General features: G+C 38.7%; 1 protein-coding gene across 3 annotated transcripts in view; it reads left to right on the top strand.

The window, feature by feature from the left end:
* LOC116997856 (protein only RNase P catalytic subunit) overlaps positions 1-13,390 on the top strand; it is a 39,339-nt gene extending 25,949 nt beyond the window's left edge. For 2 of the 3 annotated variants that reach the window (XM_033063018.1, XM_033063019.1), the window contains exons 6-8: positions 8,763-8,911; positions 9,534-9,729; positions 11,425-13,390. In XM_033063018.1, the coding sequence (XP_032918909.1) occupies positions 8,763-8,911; positions 9,534-9,729; positions 11,425-11,553 (474 nt within the window). In that variant the 3' untranslated portion in view covers positions 11,554-13,390. The remainder of the gene's footprint in view (positions 1-8,762; positions 8,912-9,533; positions 9,730-11,424) is intronic. The other variant, XR_004418254.1, reaches the window with a different exon arrangement.
* The last annotated feature ends 1,488 nt before the right edge of the window (positions 13,391-14,878 follow it).

Below are 14,878 nucleotides of genomic sequence, written 5' to 3'. Positions count from 1 at the left end.
TACTTACATGAAAAGCATTGAAGTACAAAAATTAGATCTTGTGGACTTCAGCTATGGTGAGCTTTTAGACTTTCACTGCCTAGGATCTCCAGGCATGGACACTGCTGGCAGTGTTGCTGGTAGTACAGTGGTATGAGTCTGGAATGATGCACAATCAAAACTAATGACTGTGTAAGATAAATAATGCTGACCCACATTTTACATCAGCTGCATTACACTGCATCAGATTTTTGTTGGTTTTGTGAGAACAGCGAGTTTCTTGCCAGGGTAAGCCTTGATCCAACTGAGACAGTTGAACCTCTGCCTCATGGTACTAGTAGTGCAAGGTGTACTGATGGATATGAAAGTCCCCTGGGTTTTTTCCAATCTGGTAAATACCAGTTATACTCTTTGCAATATTAAGCAGAATCCCTCCTAGGTTCCTTCTTGCTGAAAGCCTTGGTTTCATGGTTGGCCCAGGACAGATAGGTCTGACTCTGACCACACAGCTGCTCCTCCATCTTAGACCATTGTGCTTTAGTTTGCTTCTGCTGGTTTTTGTACTGTTGAAGAAGAACATTTTATATGTTCTCATTCATATTAAACAAAATTTTCCTCTTTCTGACCTTCACAGAGAAATCACCACTCATTTCAGTAGTGTTTGTTAATATATTTATATATGTTAAGACCTGCAAATGTTCTTACTGAAACAATTGTTTTTGAAGGTGTATAAAAGTTTTGAAGGTAACCCGTGTGTAATAATCTGTAGCAGACAACTGGAAAACAGTACTACTGAGAAATAGCAGAAAGGCAGTGTGAAAATTGTGTTATAAATATTTGCTGCATGTTGTACTTTGATGCTTTTTTTCAACTGCAAGATGTCAATTTACTGTTTCTTTGGTTATCCTGTCATTCTACCTGGATGTCTGTTGTCCTGTGAGCTTAGAAATAGTCCTTATGTTAAAATGTGGAACTGTCAAGTTTATTGAAATGTGGGATGTCTCTGCAGAAAAATAGGTTTAATATACCATAACAGCATCATGCCTGTGCCTGCTGTAACAGTGATGTCCACAGCTGCTGCAGGACCTTTCCTCAAAGGACAGAAGTACTGTCTGGGACTTTTGGAACCACAAATATGACATAGGGAAAACACTTAACATCAGACTAGGTTAATCACACTATACAGACATCTGCATGGGACAATGGTGAGAACTAAGTGTTGGTACCTTTTAAACTGTCAGTTTCAGTCTTACAAAGCCACTTTCAGTCCTGCACAAGTTATTTCCTATCTGTGGAAAAGATCAGTCTAGCTTGTGCTTTCATTTTCATAACATCCCATTACCACTGCTGCTGCCACCACCCAGAGATCCGGCTCACATTTCGGATTTTCAATGCTTAAATGTAGCTTCTGAGCCACTCTGAAAATCTTAAGACTGGCAGAGCTCCATTGGGCTCACAAATGTTCCTTTTTAATAGCTACATTTTTTCTAGTTTATTTCCGATTACTAAATTTTTACGTTGTTTCTAAAATGAAACGTGGTAAGAGATACTCCCTTATTTCCTTAGAATCTTGGTATACAATGTTCTGGTAGTAGTAGAAAAGAAGAATATCCATGTAATTGGAAAGACTGGATTTCCAGTGAAAGAAGGCAGACTGCTGAAGCTGTGACTTCAGTTGGGAAAATTATTCTGTTTACAGTCAGTGGCTCTGATAGGTAAAGTTTCACATTTGAAGCTTATGCAAAAGTAAGTAAAACCTCATACCTTTTTATTTTTATTTAACTTTCTTCCTCAAGAATATAAAGATTTTGTATGTGTAATATTGGTGCAATGAAGCAATGTGTAGTGATCAGTAAGAAATACTGTTAAAGAAACAGCAGTGTGAGCAGAAAGAATTCAAGGATGAGAACAAAGGATAATATTGATATGTGGAAATGCAAAAGGAATACTTTCAGGTTTTATGTGTTTCTTTTCCTACTTTTGTATGATCACAGATAGACAATATCACCTAACTCCTCTCCTTGGTGTAGAAGTTTGAGACTTTACGATTTTGTAAATCTCCAGGTTTTGGTACAAAATAGTAGGCTCTCAGGAGATGTCTGGATAAAATCAAATCCACATAAGCTGCCCCTTAAGCATTGTCAAGATCTTGGTATTTATTATTTTTTACAAGAAAAAAAGATGAGTAAGAGGAAAGATTATCAGCTATGGAGAAAAAATATCTCAGAGAAGATCAGAAAAGGACAGATACCTTTGTCCTTTTACATGACTCTAGAAGGGAAGACATTCAGAAAATTCAAATTTGTGAACAAAAATGCTTTACTGCCACTCCACAACTAAAATAGAAAATGTTACATTTCAATTAATATAGAAAATGTTACATTTCAATTAATACAGAAAAAGTTAGTTGTTAGCACTGGGCTATAGTTAATGGTGAATTGGACACTTCCCACTTGCTACCCCAGCAGAATGCTGCTTTGGATTTCAGATTCACCCCTTCTCTTCCATCTTTATTCCTGATTCATAATTGCTGACACATCAATTGTACATTTAAATCAACCGAACATTTTTTAGTAAGTGATTGGGAAAGAAAACGGTATTGTAGCTGCTTAACAAAACTTTTGGATTTGGAAACTTGATTGACACTGAAGTAACTTGAAGTATTCCACGTCCAAAAATGCAGTTAAACAACTGAAGAATATTTGTTTGTGTATTTCTTGAATTGTAAGAGTCAGAAAAATTTGCCTGTTTTTCTCTTTTGCAACTTGTACTATAAAATTCAGCAGTTCCTCAAATATCCATATCTTCTTTAGCCATCATTTCTAGAGTTCTTTGCTTTGTTCATGTAGTAGCATGCTATGCTAACTATTGTCACTACCCATTTTTCTTTTTTTTATTTGTGGATGAACTTCATTCATCTGTAGATCACGATTATGAAAATATTACCATTTGAAAGCAGAGACATTCAAAAAGTGTGAGCAGGAATGTTCACACTAAAGGGTTTCTCAAGTGTAAGGTCTGACAAAGTGGCTGAAATCTCTTAAAGGTGACAGTCCATTTCAAAAAGCCAGATTCCAAAAAGCTAATGGCTCCTCCACCTGATGATCCACCGCCTTCCTCCCCATCCTTCATGTCATACACAGAGTTTAATTCTGTGTTTAAATTGTGTGTGTATTTCTTCACTCTCTGCACACATCTCACTCTGATTCTGTTAATTCTCATAGGAAATACTGCTTCACACTCCATCAGATTACTTCTTGTGCCTAAGACAGAACAGGATATGACTGTAATTACATAGAAAATACCTATTTCAAAACTTTTTTTTTCTTGTATGGCTCTCTGCTGGGAAGAATAGACACCTATCCCTCCCTGTCTGCACAGGAGAAATTCATAATAGCCTTACTAAATCTGAGGTTGATTTACACAGTTTTGATTTGCATTGTGGTGTTCTCTGAGCCCATCAGTAGAATAAAAGACAGGGGTGGCTCTTCAAGATTGTTTGAAATTGGAAACTTTACCTATGGTTTATAGTATAGCAGAATGTAGTGTCAGAGACTATTTACAAACATACTACTTCTGCATTCAGAATTGTTTCAGGGATTGTCTTGAGCAGATTGCATCTTCAGTTGGAATCAAATGGAGTTGTAATTAAAGATATCCCTATTACTGGCATAACAACCAGAGTACCATGAATACAGAAAAATATAAATTGTGCTATTGCTCTGTATCTGAAATGAATATATTATTTACACTTACTCTGCCTCATTCTCTCTACTCAGGATTCAAGATGGTTCATTAGCTTGGTCACAGGCCATGGAGTATTGCTGTAGTTAGTTTTGACCTGAAAGTAATGTGTTTGCATTCACCCAGTGTTACAACTGATCCAAGTCCCCTAGGCAGTGGGAACACTGGATTGTGCAGGAACACCAGGTGTCTTGGTACACACTTGGTCAGTTTGCATCTGGCTGCAAAAGCATCTTGAGTCTCTGAATACAGACTTACTCTTCAAGTAGCAAAGCTATATTTAGGCATTGCCTCATCTGAGCAAACCGAGGCTGCTGTACCATCCTCAACCTATATTAAATCAACTTGGGAAGTTGCTTCCATGGTTTAGCTTTCCTGCTCAGTCAATAATCTGCCTTTGATTAATAGTGTTGACTGTTAAAAGTAAAAACTAACTAAAAATGAACTGTGAATTTTAATGAATTGTGATAGGGAGTTAAGAATATCTCTAGTGAATGTGTCAAGAGAGGATAAGTCAATTCCAGGTGAAGACTTAGTGCAGACGGGTTAAAATATGTTAAACGTTGTGTGATTGCCATCACTGATGTGTGAAGGGCTGTCACTGGTAGAGTTTTGCATGATGATGTGTTACATCAATCTAAATAGTCTTACTGTAACACAGGATACAAATATTCCCAACAATATTGTTTCTGCAGTACTGCAGAGATCCCTGGTGTTGTAAGGGATAATTCCCAAGAGCTGGCTGCTGACTGTCTAAAGAGCAGAAAGTAAACCAGGCTGATTAATCTTAGTGACTGTTACTTACTCATCCATCACTGCTTTCTCTTTGAAGTAGCTACTCCCTTGTTAGTCAGGGACAGATGAACTGTGGAAAAATCAAGAAATGTATATACTGCCCCTGTATTTGAGTTAAGAGGACTTGAGACTAATTTATACTATGTCATCAATAATAATGTAGAGAGTATAAGAAGCATTTGTATTTGGTGCTGTGGTAATGATCTTGAATGTGGTTTGGTGAAATTACCAGCTCAGGGAGAAGTCTAGCCTTTCTCTCAAGCAGCACACATGCCTACCCTGAGTAACTGGCTGTTCTGGGGGAAAAAATCTCTGGCTTCTCATCATGTCTCTCTCCTGCATGTGGGACTGAAGTAAACAGGTTTTACTTGAGCTTATTTTCTTGATTTACAGTATGGAAAAAAGTAACCAAAATCATGACAGGAATTCATTTATATAATCATAGAATGTCCTGAGTTGGAAGGGACCTATAAGAATCATCAAAGTTCCAACTCCTGGCCCTGTGTAGGACACCCCAGGAATTGCACCATGTCCCTGACAGTGTTGCCCAAAAGCTTCCTGAACTCTGTCAGGCTTGGTGCTATGACTACTTCCCTGGGGAGCCTGTTCCAGTGCTCAACCACCCTCTAGGTGAAGAAGCTTTTCCCAATGTCCAATCTGAACCTCCCCTTACCCAGTTTCAGGCCATTCCCTTGGGGCCTGTCACTGGTCACCATAGAGATTAGTGCCTGCCCCTCCACTTTCCCCCCACCCCCACCATCCCCAAGGAAGTTGTAACTGCAGTGAGATCTGCCCTCAGTCTCCTCCAGGCTGAACAGACCAAGTGACCTCTGTGCTGCTCACAGCAGCTGTGCTGCTTTACTTGAGCCCCTTCACCATCTTCCTTGCTCTCCTTTGGATGCTTTCTAACAGCTTTTTTATATTGTGGCGCCCAAAACTACATCCAGGACTAAAGGTGAGGCCACATCAGTGAAGAGTGAAGTGGGACAATCACTCTTTTGACTGACTCCAATTGCTGGCTAAACTTTGGAGACAATGATCATGTTTAGCTCTGCCTGACACTACAGTAATTGCAGTTTTGAACCTGTACTCTGTATTGGGGCTTCTTCTGCAGTTTCACAGCTTCAGTTAGGTGGAAGGCAGCACTAACAACAGGTGAAAATCGCAATAGAGCAGTTTGCTGCTCTTTTTAGCAGGTAACCTGTAGGTGAGTTTTGCTTTTAAATGGCAGTTAGTGAACCCAAATGTTTAAGCAATGTCAAACATGATTTATTCGTAAAAAATGTGATTTAAATTTTTTTGGTGGTTACTTTTTCATGCTGTATGTGTATACAGGTGAGTCACCTTTGGCTGAATCACTGAGTGGTGTGCCTCCCAGCAGCAGTGTGTAGGGATTTCCCATTTCACAAGTGGGAAGCTACCAGTAGTACCTAAGGAGAAAGGCTGTCCTACCTCAAGATAACCTTTGGGACACATGGCACAATGTGATCTAGTGATCAGAAAGGGCCTGGCAGTAAAGTCTTAGGAAATCTGTATCCTGTTCTGCTCATAGTTCCTTGTATGAGTTAGAGTAATTAATCTTATCTTCCTTGTGCTCCATTATACACTCATGAAACTTCTGGAAATACTAGATTAATAAAATACCCTTGACTTTCTAAATGAGAGATCACTGCTGCTGTTTTTGTATTAACACCATTATGTTCAGTTGGTTTCCACTGTGACTGAAACAATGTGTTAATGTGTCTCACATCTTCCTTTCTTGAGAAGCAGCCAGGTGTGGGAGTAGACACACTTAGGAAACCCCCCCATGTTAAGTTCTGTGACTCCTTGTAGACCATCCCCATTAAGTGCACAAGCCTAAAGTGAGAGAAAAGGCTCTTTACTAAGTTGTGTCAAATAAGAGGGGTGTGCAGAACAGAATTATTTTTATCTTATGAAAACAAAAATAATTTCTATCTTCTGTATTATAATTGTGTAAGTAAGGTTAATCTCTGTTAAGTAGAAGAGGGACAGTGGGTTGTTACATAAGCAGGAGTTTCAAAATTTTAAAATGCTGACTCCGTTTAATTTTACTATATTTTAAGCCTCATATGCTAATAATACGTAGGATAAGAATGTCCACATGACTGACAGGTACAAAGTGCCACTAGTTATAACCTCTAGAAAGAAAGGCCTACAGGAGCTGGATCCAAGACATTTAAGTCTTTGATAAACTTGGGAATAGCTACTATTGACCAATCTGTATCTGGAACTGCTGTTTTTTAACTTCTTTTTTTCACATGATTTTTTGCTAACCTTCCCTAATGTAGCAAAATGTTAGGCAAAAAGAAAAAATATTTTCATTTGGAATTTGTAAGGTTTTCTAAAGTTACTCATGGTTATTATTTTTTTACTGTTGACTTCTGTACATGAAAATGTCTATGGATGCAGTAGCTACATTCCTAACTTTTATTTGCTTTAGTGAACTCAGATGAACCAACTTAATTCTCCTTTGGTATTTTAATCCAGCTATTTGCAGGACTGGTTCAGTGCATGAGATGTTATTGCATTTGGCCTTTTCCAGCTCACATTATGTTTTGTTTGTTTTAACCAGGGAAAAGTAGATTGTATGCATGTGTAGCCAATATCCAGTGTGATTTCCTGGAAGCAGGAAGTCAGTTCCAATAGGTACTGTTAGGCGTTTGTACTTTTCATTAGCACCAGGCTCCTATATCTGTATAAAAACAGAGCCTTTAGTCCCTCAGAATCAATACTGGCAACAGCAACTTATAGCTCAACAGTTAAAATTAATGTAGAAAATCTTCTGGCTTCCTCTCCCAGATCTCAGATCCAGATTCACAGCATACTTAATTTGAGCCATCTGCAGGTCCTTTCCTGTGAAAGGCAGTCCCACACTTCCTGTCCTCACCACCTCCAGCCATGTGTTCCTATCAGTCATTAAACCTTTGGCTCAAGTCTGTCTGTTGGGTTGCTGCAAGCTCAGCCCTACAAGAAAGATCTTTTGTTGGATCAGTGAGCTCCTGTGTAGTTGTGATACAGATCTGACACAACAGAAGCAGTGAGATTGTGCAGCTTGAGAGAAGACTGAATGGGGCCACCCCTTTCTCCTGCAGGATGAAACTAAATGCATTGTAAAACGGCACACAGGAGTTACGTGAACAATTCTTTCTAGTCCCTGAATCAAAAGCAGATTATACCAAAAAACGAGAAGGATCACAAATAGGAGTGAAGGAGGGAAAACAGCAAGAGAAGGAGAAGGGCAGTTGAAGATATTAAAGGGAGAAAAGGTTACAAGGAAGAGGGAAGTAGCTAGAAAAGCAGGAAGGATTTAAGAATAATCAGGAGATTGTATGTTGGCAAATAGTGGCAGCAAATGCTGGTAAAAATTAGGAAATACATTTCCCTGGTGGTTAAGCATACTGTCCTTGTCTTTCAAATATGATAGATGCATCAATCTCAAGAAACAGTTCTTCTGTCTGCCTGGGTCTAACTGAAATGCCATTGTTTTGTGAGCAGTCCACAGCAATAACCTGGATGCTGAAAGCCAGAACCTTTGTCCTCCCTCAGCTCAGTCTGGGTGAAGCAGGGAGGGAAAGTCCCAAACACAAGGGCCTGTCCTGAGAAGCACTTGTTGCAGAACAGGCACAGCCCTAAGAGACTGCTGAAAAGTCCCTCTGGAGTGAGTTCACCACCTCAGTATGTTGGTTCACAAGTGGGCGGCTAGTCTGGATGTGGTTTTCATAAAGCCTTAATCCCGAGGTCACGGATTTCCATGTCGCGCCACCCGCTGCCTCCCCACAGCGCAGCCCGGGCCGTGTAGGTCCAGCAGGTGGGGCTGGAGAGGCGATGTGCTCAGGGCTCCCGGTGCTCCGTGATCACAAGTGGGCATCACTTAAACCCCAGCGTGATTCACTTCCCTCGGCTGACTTGGAACTTCTGACGTCTCCATACAACTCTGCCCGAGGTCGTTCGTGTCATTTGAACTGCAAGAGCTGCAGTATAAAAGCATTGTATGTTCTGTGTGGTTGAGAGCAGCTTCCGTCAATGATTTGGTTTGTTGTTTCTTTTTATCTTTGTGACTAAGGAATTAAAATTAGTTATCTTCTCAATTCACATCGCAGTTAAGAACTGTGTGAAACGAGAGTAGTCTAAAAGTCCCTCTATGTGAGACACATATGAAAGTATTCCCTGTCACTCTGTTTTTACAGCTAAGAAAATCTATGGGTTTGCTTTGTTTTCTGCAGCTGTTTGATGCTGTCAACTGCCTGGCAAAAGAGAATGCCCGGTTGCTTGTGCTGGGTCGCAAACATATGCTGACGAACTCTTCAAACTGGAAAAGGGAAATTATGAAGGAGATGCAGAATAAGGCAGACTTCTTCTTTGCTGAAAATATGTAAGTTGAAGAAAACAGCTCAATATAATAGAGACCAACACCTGATTTATGTGCATTTTGCTCTAGTTTTTAAAACCATTACTAGTATCTCTATCTGTGTTTTAAAGAAACATGTCCCCTGCTATACTTGCTTCAAAAGTACATAAAAAGTTGCATTATGAAGACTTTCATCACTTAGAATCATATTGACAGCTGTATGATTTATTAGGATTTAGGACTGATAAAACCACTGCCAAGAGCACAATGCCCTGAACTTAAAGAATTTCTGGTAGTATCAGTGTGCAGTTGTAGTCTGCTGCTGTGTGAGGTACATGGTTGAGTTTTAGAAGTTTTGTTCCACATAGCATGGTATTGTTAAACTTCATGGCAGGAGATAATACTGTTCTATTATCAGATTGTGATAAGAGCAAAAATGTGCTCTAAGTAGCATGCAATTAATTTTTATTGCACTCTAGCTTTTGGTGCCCTGTGGTAAGTGATTTTTTATTTTACAGGGAACTAGAGTAGTGGTGGGAATTTTCAGTGTTGCTGAAGAATAAATATTGGTCAGCATTTGAATCATTTCCTGCAACCACTTACTGCCTTGTGAATGACGCCCATCTTTTCCGTTTGTTTTGTGAAGCTCTGAAGATGATGCCTTCTTGTTATACGCCACTCTCCGATCAGGCAAGCATTGCAAGTTTGTTACTAGAGACTTCCTCCGGGATCACAAGGCTTGTCTCTCTGACAGTCTGACTCGTCACCTGTTCCGTAAGTGGCAGCGTGGGCACCAGATAGTGGTCTTCCCTTCTGCAGAAGGAAAGAGTATGAATTTTTTGGTAAGTTTTCCCATTGCAGTCAGGCAACACACAGGGCATATTCACTGAAAATACATTATTTCAAACTCTGGAAGTCAAAACACCTTGTTAAAGTCTAAGAAATGGATTTGTACCAATGTGCTCCAAACTCACATGTTAACTGGAAATTCACTGGATTCACAAAGCATGCCACAATCTGTAAGAGAGCCAAGAAATGCTACCTGAATGTTTAAAATGTAAGTGTAAATAAAAGTTTATGTATACAAATCTTTCAGTGCTGGAAACTCTGTAGCCATAACTGGCCTCAGTAAAACCTGAGTGCCAATGTTTTAATTTATTTTAAACTTTGAAATCCCGTATTCTCTTCTGCAGCACTATTACAAAATATCATGCTTCTAATATTACAATAGAATTTCTTTCATCTTTATTTTAAAGAAGCAGAAAAATACAGATATTTCAGTATTCACTGTAGTAGTAACAACACAGGTGTAAAGTTTCATAAGGGAAAGCCCAGAACACTCAGGTTTCTAGTTACTATTCAGCTGCAGACATTGCAGTAATGCCATGTTGTACTATGAACTACTATAGTAGCAGAATACCACTATAATTGTCTAGGAAATATGTATCCTTGTGAACAGTACATTAAGAGGAATGCAGCTGTTTCAAGATTTCTGTATGGAGTTTTTGTTTGACTGGTCTGTGTCTATAGTTATTGCCTCCTTAAAGGAATACTGCACCTATGCAAGATTAATTTTCTTCCTTCTCTGGTTAAAATTGTAAAATAACATTCATGATTACAAACAGAGATACCAGTTTGTAAGAATGACAGCCTTTCATTCTTGTTGCCACATATACAATTCTTCTTAAGGAGACAAATAATGAATGGTGGATTACCTGAGTAACACATCTTTAGCTACACCTTATTTATTTCTTTTGTACAAAGGGACTACTAGTTTTCACATCTTAATTGCCACACAAGGGATTTGGCTGATTGGTATTCCCAGTCATAGCTGTCTTCTAGGTTATTCTGGAAGCTACCACAGGAAAGTAGACTTCCAAGACTATACATATAGAGTGGTAGTATGTCTTGGGAACCATAATTACCAACCAGTAATGTTTCTTTTGTATTTGTCTTATATATGTTGAATTAGTATATCTGCAACATAATAGACCTGAAAAATTGTTTCTTTTATTTGTTCAACCAGATGCTTCTGAAAGTGTTAGTGATAAACCCTTTTCTTACATCTCCATTTCTTAATTCTCCTTGTGACAGAGGAAGTCAGCTCTGTAAAGAGAGACTGAGAAAACAAATACAAGATGTCATTAATGTCATTAAATCCTATGTTCGAGCCTATAAACTCCACATCCTGAGTAATTCCCATATGATTTCATTTAACTGAACAGAACAACAATCATTTGGTCATTTCTAAAAATTGAGTGCATTATGCCGACACCATTATTATTTGGTGCGGATTGAAGACAGAATTTATAATGACTCCTAGACCGCAAAATACTAGAAGATAGTTTAGTTTTTCCTCCAGTACTAAAATTTAGGATTTGTTTTGTATAAGAAAATAAAATGAGAGTTGTTAGAGATAGAACTGTGAAGACTTCTAAGGTAAGCATTGGAAGTCATAACTACTTGTAATTGATATTTTAGTAATATGTTGTATAGTGTCTAAATATAAATGTTTTTCCTCTGTTTTTTCTCAACAGCCTGCTTTGCGTTATGACTGTGTGGTACAGACTACAGGTGATACATGGCATATTCCCTATAAAGATGTTTTTGAGGAAAAATTCTCATTTCAAGTACCAAAAAAATGGCTCTGCATTCAGCAGAAGTGATGAAGAATATAATTGGACAAGCTGAAGCTGCCTTGTTTTTGTAATCACTGTTGCTGGCTAGGAAAACTCAGCAGAACAATAATGGGATTAAATGTGTGAGGTGTGTAACTAAAGATAATTGAGTGACTGCTTTTGTCAAAATCGTTCCTGCCTATATGTGTTAACATCAGTGGTAGTCCAGTGGGGGTGAATTAGGTCCATTATTTCCATTTTTACAGGCAATTTTTATGATTTGAACTAAAACTTGATTTTTCTGTTGGAATTACAGTTTGGGCATTTTTATCTTTTTTTCTCAAGCTTTTCATCTACACTGGAATGTGTAAACTCTGTACATTGAAGAAATCAAGCAAGACTTGCAAAGTACCTTGAGAATTTGTGGTGCTGATCTTGCAAGAGTATTACACAATGCCTTCCTCTATTCAGTGGAGCTGAGAGGGACAAATGGTGCATTTACCATTCACCAAACACATGCAGACCTAAGACTTCCTCACTTTAATTAGAATTTATTTGATCACATAGAATGCAAGAGATTGGTTAGAAGAACATATAGCAGTCATTTGTTTTAAAGAATAAGGAAACAACCAGTGGAATGTTTTGTGCCTCCTTCACACTCCTAAATTTGCCATTTCTGACAGGATTTGGCATCACTGCAATAGTTCGCTGATGGAAATGCATGGATTTTTTAAATGAAAATGGATAGCTAGAAATTCTTAAAGACAATAATAGGACAAAATTGATTCTTGTACATTTCTATAAAATCTATCCCAAGTTATAAAACAAAAAAAAATTAGTATAAATTGCTATTTTTTATATCCAGGAAAAGTGTTCTAAGTTATTTGTAAGTGTGTGTGTGGAAAATGTGTTTGTTTATTGCACTTAATAGTTTAATGCAAACCTTTCTCCCCCACAAAACATTGAAATGTCACGTAATCTCAGATGAAATACCCTGGGCTTGTCAAATTTGTCTCATACAAAAATCTTCAGTTTGCAACTGAGATGAAACATGAAGATCTTTTTGTACAGAACTTGCATTTCTGAGTTCTTGCAGGGCCCCATGACAAGCTCCCTCAGGATTCAGCATTCAAGATGTTCCCTGCTATTTTTTTTCCAGGACAGTCCTGGTGTGATTTGAATACAGTCATGTCCTTGAGGTACTGTGCAGAAAGTGTAGAGGAACTGGATGCCTCTTAAGGTAACATAAAACCTTGGCTTTAAATTCATCATATTGTTGGTAGTGTTCATCACAGACCCTTTTCCTGACAGAACATGGCAGCAGGGAAAGCAGAGAGATTGGATCTACTTCTCTCATTTCTCAATACTTGTAATTTGTCAGAAAATTGCTTTTATAATTCTGTAAGTCAGAGAACTGCCACGTCTCCTTAAAAGTGGGAATACTGCTTTTAAATTAGGTGTCTGCTCCTACGCAGGTCTGCTTAGTTAGCAGCTGCTGCTGTACGAGGCTCCTGCACCCTCTGTGTGAAGTTCTGCACAGCATAAGCTGGTGTGAACCAGTGCTGTTACAGTCCTCCCTTGGTACTAGCTCTGATAGTCATGCAGCCCAAAGGAATGCATAGCTATGTCTTAAAATTTCGCTAGGTCAGAATTGTTGCGGGAGTGGGGTACAAATGTCAGGCTGCAGAAGGTGGGTCCCTGCAGCAGCTCTGCCTTAGATCAGCCCTAGCTGAGCAGAAACTGCACCTTCAGGGTACCCATGTCATTGCCAGACATGTTCATCTGTTGAAGTTTGTGTTTTACTTCACCCTGGTCATTAACAGGTATGCATAATATTCACATATAACTGTAATAAATGCATTCTCTACTTTCTTTTTGCTCAGGACATGTCCCTAATCAATCACTTGGGTTTCACCTCAAAAACTGTTCTTAGAGAGATACTGTAATGCCTTCTAAGTAATAACACTTCCTAAGTACACATTATATTTAGGGGATGATGGAACAGAAGATGAAATGTACAATTGGAAGGTATTACAACATTGTTGTCAGATTTGTGACTTCTTTTTTCTATGTTTGCTGCTAATACACTTCTCTGTAGATCCTTAGAGGAAATTAATGGCCTCTGTGGAACCAAGGGAAAACATTCTTGATGAATCAACAGACTTTTTCAGGTGTATATGACCTGTTGCATAGATGCACATTGTATCCAGAGGCTCAGTTCTGAGGTTAATTATTTGAATTTAAGACATCTGTGAAATAACATTTCTTTTGTGTTGCTCTAAATCTTCAAATTTCAGATTACTGAAATGTGGCATTTCAATATAACAATGACTATGAGGATCAATAAAAATAAATGTGAGAGCCAAACCAAAGCCAGTAACAAATAGCAGATCTATTTGACATCTACAGCTGTTTATGTAGTGGTACAGTAAAAATTCAAGGTAATTCACTACACAGATGGGTTCATGCTGAATGCCAGAAAGGCAAGTCTTCCGAACAGTATAGCAACTGGTACCCCCAAAGAGACACTGACTGCCATTTGCTGCTACACTGAGTGAGGAGAATGGGAATCAGAAGGAATATGCCCTTAGGTTAGCTTGCTGTGTGCTATGGAGACAGAGACACACTGGCAAGATAGAGTTGAGAAAGATGAACTGATTCAGTGTGCACTCCAGCTATTACCACCTCCAAGATCTCCCACTTACTGCTTACTATGGTAAAAAGTAACGTAATCTCACTGATGACAGTGAGAACAGCTTTCCTCAGGATCCTGCAACACATAATTTGACTCTGTGCCCATACTCACCAGAACTGATTTAACCAAAAACATGATTGCTCTTCTGAAACAATGCTGTACTCTGGAAGCTATATCCTGAAAGTAGCATAACTTCCACTCCATCATGTCCATGGTATTGAGCAACTATTACTCTTTCCTTTATCTGATTCAAATACTGAATCTTTGATTCCAAACTTAAGGATTTTCTTGGTTACTATTTGGCAATCAGGCTGAACACTTGGTATTTACTTAGATTTTCTCATCCCCTTTTTCTCAGGGGGAAAAAAATAGTTTAGAGAATGGAAGAGCTCTGTAGATGGAGGAAGATATAGATCATGGTCTTGGAGAAACTGATCTTAAGAGACATAGAGTTCATAATAGTCATGAGTGTTCTCGTGAAAGAAGAAATGCCATGGGATCCATTGTTGGCTGTGTCAGTACAAAAGTATCAATTGATACTGGCAGATCAAAGGTTCAGATAAAAGGTGAGGTTTAAGTCAAAACCACACAATATGCCATTATGCTGACCAATTCTTTGCCATGGCTTGTGGATTCAAGAAGTTCACCTGGGATCAAGAGGACACCAGCAAGTTCATG

Source organism: Catharus ustulatus, chromosome 6 (assembly GCF_009819885.2).
Source record: "Catharus ustulatus isolate bCatUst1 chromosome 6, bCatUst1.pri.v2, whole genome shotgun sequence".
In the NCBI taxonomy this organism is placed as follows: Eukaryota; Metazoa; Chordata; class Aves; order Passeriformes; family Turdidae; genus Catharus; species Catharus ustulatus.
This window is presented reverse-complemented; position numbering and strand designations above follow the sequence as displayed.